This window comes from Microcaecilia unicolor, chromosome 8, assembly GCF_901765095.1.
Source record: "Microcaecilia unicolor chromosome 8, aMicUni1.1, whole genome shotgun sequence".
NCBI classification, from domain to species: Eukaryota; Metazoa; Chordata; class Amphibia; order Gymnophiona; family Siphonopidae; genus Microcaecilia; species Microcaecilia unicolor.
Genome location: NC_044038.1, coordinates 186,792,652 through 186,811,809, shown reverse-complemented (window position 1 = coordinate 186,811,809; position 19,158 = coordinate 186,792,652). Strand labels below are relative to the sequence as shown.

Here is a 19,158-nt window from a genome sequence, read left to right as displayed (position 1 = left end):
TCAGGGGCACAGAGAGGGACCGCAAGCAGCCACTCTCTACCTCAGAGAAAAAAGAACTGAAGCGGGACTCTTGCGACGACGGGCGGAAAAGATGGCTGCGCATGCGTCCGCGCACTCGAAGACTCTAGCAAACTCTTGTTGCTAGGAAGATTTCCGTTCCTGGGGCTGCCGTAGACATCACTCAATCGTGAGAACAAGCAGCCTGCTTGTCCTCGGAGAAAGTGTGATAATTTTGTCAAGAGAGACAAAACTCTGTATTCTGATTCAGATACAAAGGAATTCCATATTCTGCCTACTGGAATACCATCATTAGAACTCCCCAATTAAATTGCCGGCTTTTTGAAACTTTATCTATTACTCCTTACGGAATTCTGCGCAAAAATAAAATAAAATCAAAATTCTACACAAAAAATTTCAAAATTCTACACATAAAATTTGCAAATTCTGCAAAATGCTGCAAAATTCTGTGCACAAAATTTGCAAATTCTGCAATTTTATTTGGCATAACTTAACCAATATTACCAATACTTTTAGCAGCCCCCTCCCACCCACAGCATCCTTTTTTTTTTTTTTTAACAGCCCCTCCTTCCCCACCCACCCTTTTTCTTTTTTTTATTTATTTACAGCCACCAGCAGCATTCCCCCCTTTTATCCGTACATAGCACGATTCAAGCTCCCAGGCTGATCAAGCTCTGATGCCATGCACTTAGCTGTTAGTATCACAGGGGGAATGACAAAATCCATGCTCCCAGGGGAATTCCTACAGTCCAGCAGAAGAGAATAAAGATATATTCCACTTGCTCCCTTGTGTGAGCACAGCGTTGTGCCAAATAACCACCAGGACTGTCTCAAGGACCATTCCATCCATCAATGAGAGAAAAAAAAAGTGTGTGTGGAGGAGAGAGGGGGTATTTTTCTGAGTTAAACCAGCAATCAGATGTCCATAGCGTACTTCTTCATCTGTAGGTCATAGGGAACCTCCAGTAGCCATATTTACTATCCAGTTTACTCATCTGTAAGAGTGAGTGGGCAGTGGAGGAGAGGAAGGAAGGGGTTCAAAATGTTCTAAGTATTCCCACCTGGCTCGTGAAGTCTCCAGTGATGATGATCTCTCTGTGCTCTACTGGAATCCAGTTTCCAAACAGATCCAGGAGCCAGCCTCCTGCAACTCCTTGTCCATCCTGATGAGGTACCTTGACCCCAGGAATGGAGTAGGTTAAAAGGGAAGGGACTTGGTCCTGTCCAAGTATTTCCAGATGAGCCTATTTTCGTACAGCCTTTTCAATAGGCTACGAAGAAAGGTAGCTCAACTTAACCAGAGAGAAATGGTTAAGGAGTTACTAGGTCTAACCAGCCCAGAATCTGCACAGTGTACTGTCACCATCTGCTGGAGACAGAAAAATACTATACATCTCTGTCTGCATAGCACCTTTAAGGGGTGAATCACATGTGTGATAAGGAAAGAATCTAACTGTTGATGATGAGCATGAACACATGACTCGTGTGTGAGGCTACAGTGAACTGCTTGTCGTCAGAGAAGAGAACTGTAAGGCATTAAAATTTAACTTCTAACTCAGAGGTAGGCCTGAATATTTTAGTTATTAAATTTCAAATTCACATACCTGAGACAGCCCATTGGTCACTGCTGGTCTCAGAACTGTTTTGTTTTGTCGATTAATACATGGGCAATTGGCTTTTATGCCCCATTTTCCTCGGGCTGCATGCACCATATCTCCAATGGTATAGAGAGCTACAAAGGAAAAAAAAAAGGAACATAAAAAACAAGTAATTTTTCTTTCACTTAATTCTTTTTTTTGGTAATTTAAAGTTTTATTAGGAAACAGATCATCATGTATAACAACTGTCTTACACACTCTGATAAGGCACTGGTGTGTGGTTCTCAGAAAGAAACAGCAAGCCAAACCATATCATTTCTCCTTTCAAATCAGTGGAAATTAGAAACCAGGCATATTGGTTTAAGAAGTGGGGAAACTACAAGTTCCAGGAGGCAGTGGAGCTATGAGGTCAGCAGAACAGTCAGTGAGGAAACCTGGGGAAACCCTGCTAATCCAACAACACTAACCAAAGGGGCCAGTGTTTGCCATCAGCAACTCTCACATCTGCAGCAATTATCATTTAGCACTGCTGACTGCCAGAGAAGTTTAAAAGAAGTCTTAGTTCTAGAGGTAAATGAAATTCCTGCTCTCTGCTGGGGATATCAATCCCAATCCTGGTCCTCCAAATCAGCTTTCACCCTACTTGTGCAGGTCACATCACAATGTCTCCAATCTAATTTCTGTTCCTCATGTCCCCCCAATGGAATGCTCGCTCTGTCTCCAACAAACTTTCCTACATCCAAGACCTCTATATCTCTCATACTCTCCCATCTGCTTGCACTAACTGAGACTTAACTTTGCCCCGAAGACTCTGACCCCTGTCATGGAGGTTACCTTTTCTCCCATACACCTCACCAGGTCGGCCGCAAAGGTGGTGTTGGTCTACTACTCTCACCCTCTTGTAGAAGTCAACATCTTCTTCCACCTCAGTCTTACTGCTTTTACTCCTCTGAAGTCCACTCCATCTGTCTATTCACTCCTCTACCTCTCCAAGTAGCAGTTATTTATCGATCCCCCTGATAAGTCCCTTTCTCACCGACTTTGACTCCTGGCTTTCTTTCTCTCTCAAATCCTCATTTCCTTCCCTCATTCTTGGGGATTTTAACATTCATGCTAATGATCCCTCTGACTCTTATGCTCTCAGTTTCTTGCTTTAACAATCTTCTTCAATCTTCAGCTGTATTCCACTACTCACCAGAATGGCCACTGTCTCGATCTTGTTTTCTTTTCCAACTGCTCACACTCCAGTTTCTGCACCTCAGTTCTTCCCCTCTCTGACCATGATCTGATAACGTTCACACTTAAACACCCCCCCCCCCCCCCCACCGTCCCATCCAATCTCCACCAATACATTTAGGAATTTTCAGGCTATTGACTTTCGTACTCTCTCCACCAGTGTTCCATCCCTCTTCTCAACCACTATTTATTTATTTATTTTATTAATTTAGATTTTACTCACACCTTTTTCAGTAGTAGCTCAAGGTGAGTTACATTCAGGAGTATTCCAAGTCTGTCAATGAGGCCATCTCTTCCTGTTTTCTCCTCTACTCTGGATACCCTTGCTCCTCTCATTCCCTGTTCTGTAAAGCATACCAAACCTCAGACTTAGCTGACCTCTAGAATCTGCTACTTACGTTCCTGTGCCTGATCTGCTGAACGCCTTTGGCTGAAATCCCATACCCATGCTGACTTCGTACATTTCAAATCCTTGCTGACCTACTTCCAGTCTGCTCCTTCACTTGCCAAACAGGACTAACCAACCCCTCCTTCACTTTCTCCCCAGACTATGGCAGTACTTTCATGATAATATTCACAAGATGAACCTTGAGTTCACAACCAAGTCAACTACATTTCTCCTTCCCCCAGTCCATTTTGTCAACCCTCCTTCAACCCCTGCCTCCTTTTCTTCTTTTTCTGAATTCACTGAAGAGGAAAGTGAACATTTTCTTCCCGCTTCAAAACTGACTACTTGTTTCTCTAATCCTATTTCCACCCATCTACTTAGCACTCTCTCTCCTACTGTCATCCCTTCTATCTGTCATATCGTCAATCTTTCACTTTCCACAGCAACTGTTCCTAATGCCTTCAAACATGCAGTAGTTACACCACTCCTCATAAAACCTTCATTGGACCCTACCTGCCCTTCCAACTATCACCCCATCTCCCTCTTCACTTTCCTATCCAATGTGCTGTTCACAGCTGTTATCTTTTTTTAATTTGCAGAGACCTTTTATTAAATATATTTGCAGAGACCTTTTATTAAATATATTCCATTACAATTGAGCACACAAGCATATCAAGCAAAAATAGAACATATGTAACACTGCATGGATTACAATACAATTATCAAATACATTTCCAGCCTCACTATTTTATTAACAGAGTTTTGTATAAATTCCCCCCCTAAACCCCAACACTCTCCCCCGCCCATTATCAACCCCCTGCCCCTTCCTTTACCCTCCTGATAACAAAGAAACCCCACACAACCTCTCCTTTAAACAGAGTAGTGCTCCAAAAAAGGCCCCCATATCCCTTCCCATCTAGACAGAATCTTTCTCTTCATAGAAGTCAAATATTCCATCTCACAGATATACCACAAGTTGGAGATCCACCTAACCAATGAAGGGACCCCACGCCCCTTCCAATGCTGCGCTAAATTTAGACAAGCAGCATGCATGGCATGTCTAACTAACAAGGACTGCTGAAGTGTAAGACCCAATGGCTTCCATCCCAACAAGAACACAGCTGGGTGCCACTGGACATCTCTACCCACCCACAATTGAATCTGAGACTGAATCGCCCTCCAAAAAGCTCTAGCATTAGGACACTTCCACCAAATGTGACCCATCGTCCTCGGGACCAAATAGCCTCTCCAACAATTGGGGGACTCATTGGGAAACATATGATGAAGACGCACTGGCGTAAGATACCAACGATAAAATACCTTAATTGCATTTTCCTTCAAAGCAACAGCTAATGAGGATTTCAAAAGTGCTCTTTCCATGAGCAGCCAATCTGCATCTGATATTTCAATCCCTAACTCCTTTTCCCAATTCCGCCTATGGAGAGTATAAGGTTTAAGACGTCTAGCCAGGTATCCATACAAACAGGTAATCAGCCCCCGAGTACTCCTAGAGTCCTCGCATAAGTCCTCTAAATAAGAATCTTCCTTCATAATACACAACCTATGTGCTAGATTTTGTAAAAAATGTTTCAACTGAGTGTATGCATACCGATCTCCCGGACACAACTACTACAAATCATTTCTATAGCGCTACCAGTCATACGCAGCGCTTCACAGTTGAACATGAAGAAAAGACAGTCCCTACTCAAAAGAGCTTACAATCTAAATCAGGACAGACAGACAGGACAAATTAGGGATAAGGGAAGGACAGACAGATAGGACACATAGGAAAAAGGGACCATTGAAGAGAGGAAGACAAGATAAAGGTTATGAGCAGGTGACAAGTTAGGAATTGAAAGCAGCATCAAACAGGTAGGCCTTTAGCCTGGATTTGAAGGTGGCCAGGGATGGAGCTTGACATAATGGCTCAGGAAGTTTATTCCAGGCATAAGGTACGGCGAGATAAAAGGAACGGAGTCTGGAGTTAGCGATGGAGGAGAAGAGTGCAATTAGGAAAGATCTGCCTAGTGAACGGAGTTCCTGGGAAGGAGCGTAGGGAGAGATGAGGGTGGAGAGGTAGTGAGGGGCAGCAGAGTGAATGCACTTATAGGTTAATAAGAGGAGCTTGAACTGTATACGGAAACGAATAGGGAGCCAGTGAAGTGACTTCAGAAGAGGGCTGATATGGGCATAGCGACTTTGGCAAAATATTAATCGTGCAGCAGAATTTTGAACCTCTTGAGAGAGATGGCTGAGTGGAAGACCTGTGAGAAGCAAGTTGCAGTAGTTCAAGCGAGAGGTGATGAGAGTGTGGATGAGGGCTCTGGTAGCATGCTCAGAAAGGAGAGGGCGAATTTTGGCGATATTATAGAGGAAGAAACGACAGGTTTTAGCAATCTGTTGAATATGTGCCGAGAAGGAGAGGGAGGAGTCGAAGATGACCCCAAGGTTACGAGCAGATGAGACAGGAAGAACGAGCGTGTTGTAGACAGAAATAGAGATGGATGATTATCATAGCTGATAATCATCCAACAAAGTCTCAAAGGAAACATATTCTCTCTCCTCATACAACTTCCCCCAAGTATCCAAACCTCTCTCAGCCCACCTCCGGAATATGGTCCAACCCATATCTAGTAAAAACAATGGATTATCCACAATCGGAGTATGCTTAGACAAGGGAGTGCTAGTTGAAGTAAACAATCAGTCCCAATAATGAAAAGTAGCTAAAACTGCCAGAGGAATCTGCCCCAGGAGCTTCCTATGCTTCCCTGGAAGCCACATTAAATGCCCCAACCTACGGGCCCCCATCATGTGTTGTTCTCTATATATCCACAATTTGTGTTCCGCACCATGAAACCACTCAATCGCAGGTCGGGATTGGGCAGCACAATAATACCAAGACAAATTAGGAACTCCCTCCGATTTACGCTTATATAAAAAGGCGCGTGGCAAACACGGACTTTTCTCATTCCAAATAAATCTAATCTAACGATCCTGGATATTTGTCAAAAAAGATCGGGCTATCCTTATGGGAAGCACCTGAAACAGGTACAATAAACGCGGAAGAACATTCATTTTAACTATTGCAATCCTCCCAAACCACGAAAGGCCCACAGTTTTCCAACGATCCAAGTCTCTATATATTGCCTTTTGAAGAACAGGGTAATTAACAGCAAATAATTCCTGCAATCTCAAAGGTATCTGAACCCCCAAATAGCGGATCTCTTTAGTAGTCCACTTAAAAGTAAAAAAATTCTTAAGAGTCTCCAACAAGCTAGCAGGCACTCGTATCGCCATGCCCAAAGATTTAGAAGCATTCAGTTTGTATCCCGAAACAACAGAATACGCCTCAATCTCTTTCAGTAAATTAGTGAAAGATACAAGCGGCTTAGACATTGCCGAAGGGTTAAAAGGTAAAGTTTGCCTATTTGCGGATGATACTAAGATCTGCAACAGAGTGGACACCCGGGAGGGAGTGGAAAACATGAAAAAGGATCTGAGGAAGCTAGAAGAATGGTCTAAGGTTTGGCAATTAAAATTCAATGCTAAGAAATGCAAAGTGATGCACTTAGGGAATAGAAACCCACGGGAGATGTATGTGTTAGGCGGGGAGAATCTGACAGGTACGGATGGGGAGAGGGATCTTGGGGTGATAGTATCTGAGGATCTGAAGGCGACGAAACAGTGTGACAAGGCGGTGGCCGTAGCTAGAAGGTTGTTAGGCTGTATAGAGAGAGGTGTGACCACCAGAAGAAAGGAGGTGTTGATGCACCTGTATAAGTCGTTGGTGAGGCCCCACCTAGAGTATTGTGTTCAGTTTTGGAGACCGTATCTTGCGAAGGATGTAAAAAGAATTGAAGCGGTGCAAAGAAAAGCTACGAGAATGGTAAGGGATTTGCGTTACAAGACGTATGAGGAGAGACTTGATGACCTGAACATGTATACTCTGGAAGAAAGGAGAAACAGGGGTGATATGATACAGATGTTCAAATATTTGAAAAGTATTAATCCGCAAACGAACCTTTTCCGGAGGTGCAAAGGCGGTAGAACGAGAGGACATGAAATGAGATTGAAGGGGGGCAGACTCAAGAAAAATGTCAGGAAGTATTTTTTCACGGAGAGAGTAGTGGATGCTTGGAATGCCCTCCCGCGGGAGGTGGTGGAAATGAAAACGGTAACAGAATTCAAACACGCGTGGGATAAACATAAAGGAATCCTATTCAGAAGGAATGGATCCTAAGGAGCTTAGCCGAGATTGGGTGGCAGAGCCAGCCGGTGGTGGGAGGCGAGGATAGTGCTGGGCAGACTTATACGGTCTGTGCCAGAACCAGTGGTGGGAGGCGGGGCTGGTGGTTGGGAGGCGGGAATAGTGCTGGACAGACTTATATGGTCTGTGCCCTGAAGAGGACAGGTACAAATCAAAGTAGGGTATACACAAAAAGTAGCACATATGAGTTTGTCTTGTTGGGCAGACTGGATGGACCATGCAGGTCTTTTTCTGCCGTCATTTCATTTACTATGTAGTCAATGACAATAATACGTCATCCGCGAACAACGCAATTTTAAACTCCCGTTCACCTACCGTTATGCCAGAAATATTCGGATTCACCCGATTTGCCGCCGCCAAAGGTTCCATAGCCATAGCAAAAAGAAGAGGGGACAGAGGGCACCCCTGGCGAATTCCTCGTGACAGCGAAAAGAGACCAGAATTACCCCCATTGATTCTTACACATACCTTAGGAGAATTATAAAATGTTTAATCCAAGATCGATAATGAGGCCCCACCCCAAATCTAGCCAAGACCCTATCCAGGTATCCCCAGTGGACCCTATCAAAGGCCTTCTCAGCATCTAATCCAAGCAAACAAAATGGTAAATTCGAGACCTGAGATACATGAAGCAAATCAAGCGTTCTATTATTATCCATAGCTTGCCTCCCTGCCACAAACCCCACTGGTCTGGATGGATCAAAGCCAAACGAGTAGCTAGAACCTTTGCCAAAATTTTAACATCTGTGTTTAATATAGAGATTGGTCGATAAGAGGCACACTAAGATTTATCTTTCTCTGGCTTCGGAATAACAGCCAACCAAGCCTCCATCATTGAAGGAGGTAACGGCTCCCCCTCTCGTACCGAGTTAATTATTAATGCCAAATAAGGCACCAATTCAGTAGCAAAAGCTTTAAAAAATTCATTAGTAAAGCCATCCAGACCAGGTGCCTTCCCAGTTGGAAGCTCCTTAATAACCTGCAAAACTTCCCCCACTGTGACCTCAGCCTCCAACACCTCTCTCTGCTGCACCGACATTTCAAGTAGATCCTGAGACCTTAAGTAAGCATCAATACCTTCAGTTCTCACATTATTATCCGTTGCATACAAAGTCTGATAATACTGAGAAAAACGCTCCTGAATCCGGGACTACTTTGTTAAAAAGCCTCCGTCCGCGTCTCTCACTTTCATAATATGTCTATTTGCCTTTAACTGTTGCAACTTTGCCACTAAAAGACGACCTGGTTTATTGGTACATTCATAATGCACCTGCCTCAACCGAGCGTTCACAAATTGCAAACTTTCATCATATAAAGCTGTCAACTCCAGTTTCACCGTCTGAAGCTGACGGAAATCAGATATCAATCCCAATGCTCGATGCCTAGCCTCCAGTACTCCTAAGTGTTCCAAACAGTGAGCCACACGTGCCCTCCGTACCTTGGTTCAATGACTTGCCTTCTGAATAAAATAACGAGACTGCCTTAAAAGTATCCCATATTGTACTTAAAGAGGGCCCAGATCCCATATTAATATCAAAATAATCTTTCAACACGGTCACAAAGTTCTTAGTAATCTCCCTATTCTGTAACAAGGTATAATGACCCACATCGGAGCATGGTCAGAGATAGTAATATGACCTATACAGGAGTTACACCCCACATCCGACAGAGCTTTATCCAGAAAAACATAGTCCAACCTAGAATGGGAACCGTGAGAATGAGAGCAGAAAGTATAATCCTTTACACTAGAGTGTCCAAATCTCAACACATCATAAAGGCCCAGGGCCTCCAAAAAATATCCCAAGGCCATAGAAATTTTACAATCCGTTGGAGAAAGAGGGGCAGAGCGGTCCAAATATGGGTGAACAGTAGCATTAAAATCACCAGCCACCACCAACTTACCTTGAGCAAAAATGCTATCCTGATGCTCATTTGGTGAATATACTTGCCAAAGTATATTCCTCCTGCTCCAACATTACATGCACAATAAGAAAATGCCCCTCTGGATCTCTTTTCACATGCAAAAGTTGTACCTGCATATCCCTCTGAAACATAATAGCCACCCCACGTTTCTTAGCTCCTTTCACATCTGATGCATAATAAACAGTAGGAAATTGAGAATAAGACAATAAATGTTCATGTTGTTTAATAAAGTGTGTCTCTTGCAAGAACACCACATGGGGTTGCACCAATCTCAACTCTCGAAGTAACGAGTGTCTTTTAAAAGGAGAGTTCAAACCTTTAACATTGTAAGTAAACATTTTAAAGTCTGTCATTAAATTGTAACACCACAAAACACCCCTGCCTAAAAAGGAGCAAAGGAAGTATTAGTAGCCCCCCTCCCCTCCCACCCAATCCAACCCCCCCACTACCCAGTACAAACACAGCTCGCACCATCCCCCTGGTCCCAAAACAAGCAGGAGACTCCCAGGATGGGAAAACAAGGGCCTGACCCACCGGTCCCGACATAGCCAAACGCCTCTCATAACCACTCCCCACTCACACAACCCCATACCAAAAACAGAAATAATATCCCTTAATTCTGAAATGTAGACTTTATCCTATACCTAGACACACTTAGTCAAAAGTAAAATCTCATTACTTTACAAACAAATGTCCTCAAACTGCAGATCCTCGATCATCCCAACTCCTCTATCTCGCTGCTTGAGGGCAGGTTTTCTCCTCCCACAGCAATCACCCGTTGCTTTTTCTTCTGCGCTGATTCAACCCTTTGCCACCGCTGTAGTTTTTCACGCGTTGCGGGTGCCATCGCAGATGGGGGTGCACCGACGCCAGGCCCTCCGCATGCAGAATCTTCCATGCTTCTCCCAACTGGCGAATCCTGTGAAGCTTTCCCGCCACCGTAAATGTAAAAGGAAACGGAAATGCCCATCTATACTTTATACTTGCAGCAGACAGCACATCCAAGACAGGCTTCAATAACCTCCTCTGTTGCAATGTATAGGTTGAAATATCCTGGTACACAAAGACTTTGTCATCATTAAACTGCAGCTGTGCATGCTTGCGTGCCTTAGACAGGATCAGTTTCTTATCCAGATAACGTAAAAATCGCACCACAATATCTCTCAGTGCCGATTCCCTCGGGCGTCCAAGCACTCTGTGCACTCTCTCAAACTGAAGGGCTGCCACCTCTTCCTCATTATTCAGTAATTGGGTGCACAGCAGCTTAACTACAGTCAGCACATCCTCGGTCACACCTCCCTCCGGAACTCCTCGAAACCTTAGATTCTTCCGTCACCTTCTATTTTCAAGATCATCTAACATATAGAGCACTTCCTCGTGCTGGGTGAATAGTTTAGTAATCCAATTCTGGGAAACAAATTTTCCGACTGCTCGTCCACTCTCACCTCCAACTCTGCCACTCGAGCTCCCAGATCACGCATATCAGAACTGAGCTGATCTATACGCTCAACAATATCCACTCTGGATGCTTTAATCTCCTCTTTGATCTCGGCGAGACAATTTAACATTCTTTTCGGACATTCTGCCGAATCAGCCCCCGAAAGAGCTGACTCTGAGTCTGAATCCGGTGCTGGAACTGAAACCGCATGGCGTCCCGACTGTCTGCCCGCCACCTTTTTTGTGGTCTTCTCCGCCACTTTCACAGCACCCAAAGCTGCTTTACTCATAGTTATCTGCCTTATAGATCAAGTTTCTGCTATTTCCAACCCGATCAAGGCAAATAGCACGCCGATTAGAAAGGATTAAGTTCAGAGCAGGGCAGAGGAAAAGAATCAGGTTCCCATCAAGGCCAGTGATGTCACTTCCTCCCACAGCTGTTATCTTGACTTCCTTTCATCTCAAGCTATTCTTGATCCACTTCAATCTGGCTTTCATCCTCTACATTCAACTGAAACAGCCTTTGCTAAAGCCTCCAATGACCTGTTTCTGGCCAGATCCAAAGGTCTCTATTCTATCTTCATCCTTTTCGATCTATCTGCTGCTTTTGACACTATGGATCACCGCCTACTTCTTGATACGCTGTCCTCACTTGGATTTCAAGGTTCTGTTCTCTTCTGGTTTTCTTCTAGCTCTCCCATTGTACTTTTAGTGTATACTCTGGTGGATCCTCTTCCACTTCTATCCCACTATCAGTTGGTATACCTCAGGGCTCTGTCCTGGGATCTCTTCTTTTCTCCATCTTCCCTTGATGCTCTGATCTCCTTCCATGGTTTTCAGTATCATCTTAATGCTGATGACTCCCAGATATACCCCTCCACACCACAAATTTCAGAAGGAATCCAGGCCCACGTCTTAGCCTGCCTGTCTGACATTGCTGCTGAAACTGGCTGGAGGGAGTAGGATTTCCTTATGCATATAAGTGGGGGAAGGCCGCAGCCACGCGGCAGGCAGGCGGCAGATAGCCGCAGTCAACTCGGGCTGCACGCCCACGTCGGAGACTAAGGAAGCCGCCGCAGATCTCCCCTTACGTCCCTACCCGTAACCTCCGCTCTCAAGAGAAATCCCTCCTTTCAGTACCCTTCTCCACCACCTCCAACTCCAGGCTCCGTCCCTTCTGTCTCGCCTCACCCCATGCCTGGAACAAACTCCCTGAGCCCATACGCCATGCCCCCTCCCTACCCATCTTCAAATCAATGCTCAAAGCCCACCTCTTCAATGTCGCCTTCGGCACCTAATCACTACACCTCTTCTCAGAAAACTTATCTACCCCAACTTGACATTTCGTCCTTTAGATTGTAAGCTCTTCCGAGCAGGGACCGTCCTTATTGTTAATTTGTACAGCGCTGCGTAACCCTAGTAGCGCTCTAGAAATGTTAAGTAGTAGTAGTAGTAGTAGCTATGGTGTTTTATATTGCTAGTTTAAAAGTGTGGGTGGGGAAGGGGATGCAATATGGTAGTGCACATGATATGCAAACATTTAACTTTGACTTGCCCCCATTGCCACCTCAAATATTTCTGTCCGAGAATCCACTGTCTCTACCTAAGATCATGCAACTTGCCCAAGATCACAAGGAGCAGTAGTGGGATTTGAACCCTGGTTTCTGCGGTTCTCAGCCTGCTGCTCAACCTTCATACTATTACATACATTATTTCATCTCAATGCTCTCCACATTCTTTGCAGTGTACTTTAAATTCTGGATATTATAATATTAAAAGATTTAAAAATTAATAAACATCTAATAGACATGCCAAGGGTCTATCATTTACTTTTAACTACCACCTTAAATAAGCTAGTTCTATACTTAAAAAAAAAAAAGTTGCCAAGAAACAGAGCAGCAAGGCATCACACAACTTACCAGCACCAGGAATGATCTGAGTTGGCATGAGGTTCTCTGGCTCATGGGATTGCCCTTTTGCACATTTTAACCATGAGAAAACCTCTTCATCTCCTGGGTCTTCTCCCTCTGAAACAAGAAAAAGAGGATTCCAAAACAGCTCCAATACAAGTCTTCAAAACTAAAATTATTCCTGTGTTCTTACCAATAGAACATAATGTGATGCCCATTGAGAAACATCCTTAACTGCATTAGCATTAAAAGTTGCAGTTGTTCCAACTCTACAGTACATGTGTTGGCAATTTTCCAGATCAAAGCAAAATACTGTGGTGTTGCTTTGTTTATACAATAGGGAAATTCAGTTGGAATTAGTCTGGTGACTCTTAGGTAAAAACAAAAAAATTAAAAACAAGAAATAGGATTCAATTAAGGTTATTTTTGTACTTTGCAGACAGATTACTAATTGTCACACCCAAATGGCAATAGTCTGTGAAAGCCTAGTGATAACATTCTTCCTGCCCTGGGAAACCTGTATTGGTGCCCTGTTGACCTTGGAATTCAGTTTAAGAGTGTGATGTTTATTATCATGTTTAAAGACGTTGTATGACCTTAAACGTTGGCTTTAGCCTTATGCTCCAGGTGGGGAGCTTAGATCTTCACAGGAAAATTGTTGCAGAGTTGTCCTGGAAAGAGATGAGCTCAGTGAAGACCAAAAGAAAATCTTATTCCTTTGTAGGTTAAAACTTTGGTTTCTAGGGAGGAAGTGACATCACCCCTTGAAATGGCTGCCTGAGCCACGAGCTCCGATCAGCCCCTCGCAATCAGAACACCCACAGAGACGCGATCACATAAAAACAACTTATACACGCTCAAAAATAACGTCTAAAGTCAGGGGTAAGAGATCAATGTCGAATTCCAGAACCAACTCGATTGACTTACAATCTTTTGCATATATGGGCCCAGGCGCAAGCATGAGCGCGCCAGCCCCCGAGCTTCACCCACCCAGCCCTCGAGAAGGTAGTCCCCCACTACTCTCCCCATCGCTATTCGCAAATGGAGAGGGACATAATCCAGAGGAAACTCGCATGCAAGAGATCCGCGGGTGGCTGCAAGAAATAAAAATAGGTGGGAAAATGTGGGATACAAATGCAACAAATAAAAAAAATAAAATAAAAACACAAATTATTACTGCAGTGCGAGCAGATATCACTGCGATGGGGGCAGAGCTCCGAGGAGAAATAGGCACGCCGGGCATAAGAGTAGCAGACACAGAAGATCAACTGGATGACAAACAGAATTAATCCAAGCTCTAGATTCCCAGATGCGGGAGACCAGGCAGGAAACCCAGCAGATTTGGGACAAGGTAGAGGATCTTGAGAACCGGAGTCGGCGCTGCAACGTGAGGTTCCACGGTCTCCCAGACACACCGCAATATGTTGACTGTGAGACGACAGTACAAAAAATTGCAAGTGCCCTACTTAAGGAGCTCCAGATAACTAAAGATCCAGCTACAATCCAACTAGTAAGGGCACATAGAGCCTTAGGTAACACCATATCCAACCGTCCAAAGGATATTATTGCTTGCTTTAGTTACTTTAAGCTTAAGGAACAGAATATGCAGGCCTCGCGCTCCACACCTGGATTTCAATGGGACTCCTATCATATTGAATGTTACCAAGATTTGGCTGCAGCCACACTGAAAAGAAGAGCAGAACTCAGGACCTTCACTAAATTCCTGACGGACAAAGGCATCAAATATCGTTGGGGCCACCCATTCGTACTGCGATTCTACAAAGACGGGAAGCAGTACCAAGTGCAAAATATCGCAGAAGCAACTGACATCTTCCCAGAAGGACCACGCGGGGAAGCCAATGCGTTAAAGAATCAGCCATCAATAATCAGAGACAGACCACGTTGGCAAAGAGTCACCGCGGGAAAGGGGAGACTACAACGCCAGCACTCCAACACCCAGCTGACAAGATCGGACACCAGAGCCAAGAAATAAACAGAGCCTATGGTCGGGACAATGGACTTCAGATGTAGACCGCAATTTGGCTATAAAGGGTCAATATATCGGGGGGTGGGTCACTATCCTTCTTGACATCCTTATGTGTTTGGTACGAGGATGTCTCCAGGTGGGGAGGGAGGGTAAGAAAATTATTAGTTGGAGGGGACTCGATCAGATTAAGCACCGCGCGAAGGCTGAGGCAAAGGAATCACAAAAGAGGAAAAAACCGGAGGAATGGACAAGGAACAATGTTAGGGGGATTAACTCCAAAGATCAGATGAGTATTGTTAAATGTATGACCCTTATGTAAAGGGACTTAACTCCCCAGAAAACCGCCAACTCATGTTTAAAGAGATACAACGTCTAAAAGTAGATATAACCTTTGTTCAAGAGACACATTTACTCCAGACAGCTGAGTGATTATGTCAAAATATGAAATCGCAACAAGTATTTTGCGCATCCAACTTATTAGAAAAGAAAAAGAATGGTGTCATGATCATGCTATCACATAAATATCCTGGCGGGTTCAGCAAGTGGTGAGGGATAAAAGGGGCAGATATTGTTGATGATAGTAAAAGTGGAGGGAGAAATACTAACACTCCTGAACATATATGCGCCTAATGACCAACAGGATGCATTTTATCTGGAATTATCAACCCTCCTTTCCCAGCATGTTACAGGCACCCTATTAATTGGTGGGGACTTTAATCTGACACTGCACCCATTACTAGATAATACCACACAGGGGGTTTGCTACTCACAATCCGCCTCGGTCCCACTGTAAAATTTATGAGGCAATGGCAATTAATAGATATATGGAGGCATAGGAATCCCCATATGAGAGGCTACAAATTTTACTCGGCAGTCCATAATTCATACTCTCGCATAGATTTTGGATGGGCCCACCAACTTTAATGACAAACATCGTAGATATCCAGATATACCCGAGGACGTGGTCAGATCATGCACCAATATGTGCTAGAGCTGAAATTGAGGGTCCTGAGCCCAGAGGCACCGCAGTGGCGCTTCAATGATAAATTGCTAGCAGACCCAGTCTTAACTGTCAGCCTAGAAATGGACATTAAAGACTATATTGCTCTCAACAATAATGGAGAGTGACCTCATGAATCCTTTGGGAAGGATGTAAGGCAAGTGATAAGGGGGGAAAGTAATAGCTTACAGGTAAATCTTGCACGGCAGACGCGAGCAAGGGCCCAACAAATACACACAGAGCTGGCAGCCCTTAATACACAGGCCACCCGGCAAAGAGATATAGGGGACACGCATCACCGCATGCATGCATTAAGGATGGAACTCAGGGAAATTCAAATGGCAGAGATAGCAGAGCAATTTCAATGGGTGAGACAGGCTCATTTTGAGTATGGGAACAGATCTCACGGTTATTAGTATTAAGCTGAAAAAATTGGTCCACTAACACGCATATCACAGCTATCCGAGACAGGGAGTGAAATAGTGTACCACACGAGAAGATATCAGGGCAGTCTTTCCAATTTCTACACGGCGTTATATCAGGCCGAAGGGGCCTCAGGTCTCCAGGAGTCCGAGAGATACCTTACGCAAGCCAGGCTCACTAAAATATCACTAGCAGAGGAGATGCTTTCCGCCCCCATTACATCAGATGAGGTGGCATGGGCAATCAGAGATCTACCTAATGGTAAAGCCCTGGGACCAGATGGGTTCACAAATAATTTTACAAATGATATATCAAGCTGCTCATCCCATCCTATCAAACCTAACCTCAACTCATATATAACGCCGACGATGTAACAATATACATCCCTTTCAAAACAAGACATTAAAGAAATCTTCAATGAAATCAACCAAAGTCTACACATCATGAACACATGGGCAGATGCATTTCGCTTTGAAACTAAATGCAGAAAAAACTCATGCCTGATACTCACTTCCCAGTACAAACACGAATGAATTCACCGCTATAAACACACCTAAACTAAACCTTCAAATCTCAGAAACGTTAAAATCCTTGGAGTCACTATCGACCGCCACCTAACCTACCTCGAAACTCATGCTAACAACACAACCAAAAGATGTTCTACTGGCATGTGGAAACTGAAAAGAATAAGACCATTCTTCCTAAGATCCGTCTTTCGCAGCCTAGTGCAATCCCTCATACTCACCATCTGGACTACTGCAACTCACTATACGCAGGTTGCAAAGAGCATATACTGAGGAAACTTCAAACAGCCCAGAATACAGCAGCCAGACTCATCTTCGGAAAACCAAAATATTAAAGTGCAAAACCCTTACGAGAGAAGCTACACTGGCTCCCACTCAAGGAACGCATCACTTTTAAAAGTATGCACATTAGTCCACAAAATCATTCACGGTGAAGCCCCAGCCTACATGTCTGATTTAATAGACTTACCACCCAGAAACGCTAAAAGATCATCCCGAACTTTCCTCAACCTCCACTTCCCTAATTGCAAGGGCTTGAAATACAAGGCGCTGCACGCGTCAACCTTTTCTTACATGAGCATGCAGTTCTGGAACACACTACCACGCAACCTGAAAACGATCTACGAACAAACCACCTTCCGCAAACTATTGAAGACCCATTTTTCTGAGAAAATTTACGGAAAGAACCAAAACACATAAAGCCACACTCACTGTTCAGTTATGCATCAATACAGCCACTCCTGAATTCTCATCCCCCAGAATCTCACCACACTCATACCTTTACTCACAGAAAATGTATACCAAGTGTTTTCCTGTTATTATATATTGCCCCTATTTGTCTCCCTTGTTTCCTTCCAATGTTTCAGTGCTTTTTCCATGATTATACTCCTTAACGATACTTTAACTTTGACTCAAATAACTCATCACAATGTAATCCATAACCAAGTTGTAACAAATTGTATTTCCATGATTCATAATGTATTGTAAGCCACACTGAGCCCGCAAAAAGGTGGGAAAATGTGGGATACAAATGCAATAAATAAAATAAATAAAATAAAATATTGGTCCGGGCATTCAATGAGCTTGAATTCCAGGAGGATTGTACCATACTCTTGGAGATTGGCAAATCTAGTGGTCCTATGTAAGCCAGGGAAAGACCACAATACTGCAGCTCCTACCGCCCAATCTCCCTCTTAGGGTTCTGACTATAAAATCTTACTAAAATACTAGCCAAGAGATTACAAAAGCTTATGCCGAAATTGGTGCATGAAGACCAGATGGGCTTCATTGCAGGAAGACAAGCAACTGATAATATCAGGAGGCACTCCACTTGATCCACGGGCAGTCCAATACCCGGCAATCCATATTGCTCCTCTCTTTAGATGCCGAAAGGCATTCCGATCGGGTTTAGCTGGGGTTTATGTTCGAGGTATTGGAGCATATGAGATTTGTAGGTCGATTTATATCGTGGCTCAGATTAATTTATACCAGACCATTGGCTGCCTTAAGGATCAACAGGACTAGCTCAGACCCAATAACATTAGAACGGGGACATGACAGGGATGTGCTTTATCACCGCTATTGTTCGCCTTGACAATGGAACCACTGCTCAGCACATCCGTCAGCACCCACACATACATGGCCTCACCGTGGGGCACATGACATATAAAATCATACTATTTGCTGATGATATTCTATTAACAGTGACCAACCAGAATGAATCCATGCCTCAGATAATGCAGGAACTGAATTACTATGGTAAATTATCCGGGTTCCGGGTGAATATGGACAAGTCAGAGGCTTTGGGACTCGGGCTACAAACAGGGGAAGAAACCTCTTTACAACAACAGTTTCCTGGTCAAATGGGTTGCGCGATCCCTTAAGTATTTAGGGATCCACCTAACTCCCAAATTGACAGATTTATATCAGGTTAACTTTCCCACAAAACTTAAGGAATTGTTTCCGAGATTTTGGATAGATGGGAGGGCTTAGAATTATCTTGGGTGGGAGCGAGTGGGCAGCGATAAAAATGATGATATTGCCCAAACTTCTATTATCTGTTTCTTGCATTGCCGTTGCCAATGCCGTTTTTTAGGCAGCTTAGGAAAAAGGTTTTTGCTTACATATGGCAACATAAACCGCCCAGAGTGCGGGCAGCTATATCAGTCCAAAAAGCTGGGAGGAATGGGGGGTGCCAAACTTACTCTATACCAGGCGACACAGTTACGGCTGCTTGCGGAGTGGAGCGCTGGTGGTACAAAATCATGGTGCCAAATAGAGCAATACTGGATGGGACTAACCAACTTACGCTCTATGTTGTGGATGCCAAGGGGTCAACTACAGGCATATATCAAGAGAGCCCCCCTGGTAGTACAATATCCTTTGCAGGACATGGATGGCTATAAGGAGGAGATATCTTCCTAACCGACTTTATTTCCATCAGATGG

The 19,158-nt window shown here is 44.0% G+C and overlaps 1 protein-coding gene across 1 annotated transcript in view; it reads right to left on the bottom strand.

The window, feature by feature from the left end:
* KDM3B (lysine demethylase 3B) overlaps window positions 1-19,158 on the bottom strand; it is a 479,529-nt gene that overhangs the window by 156,189 nt on the left and 304,182 nt on the right. The window contains 2 exon segments of the mRNA XM_030211010.1: window positions 1,623-1,750; window positions 12,787-12,894. Of these exon segments, the coding sequence (XP_030066870.1) occupies window positions 1,623-1,750; window positions 12,787-12,894 (236 nt within the window).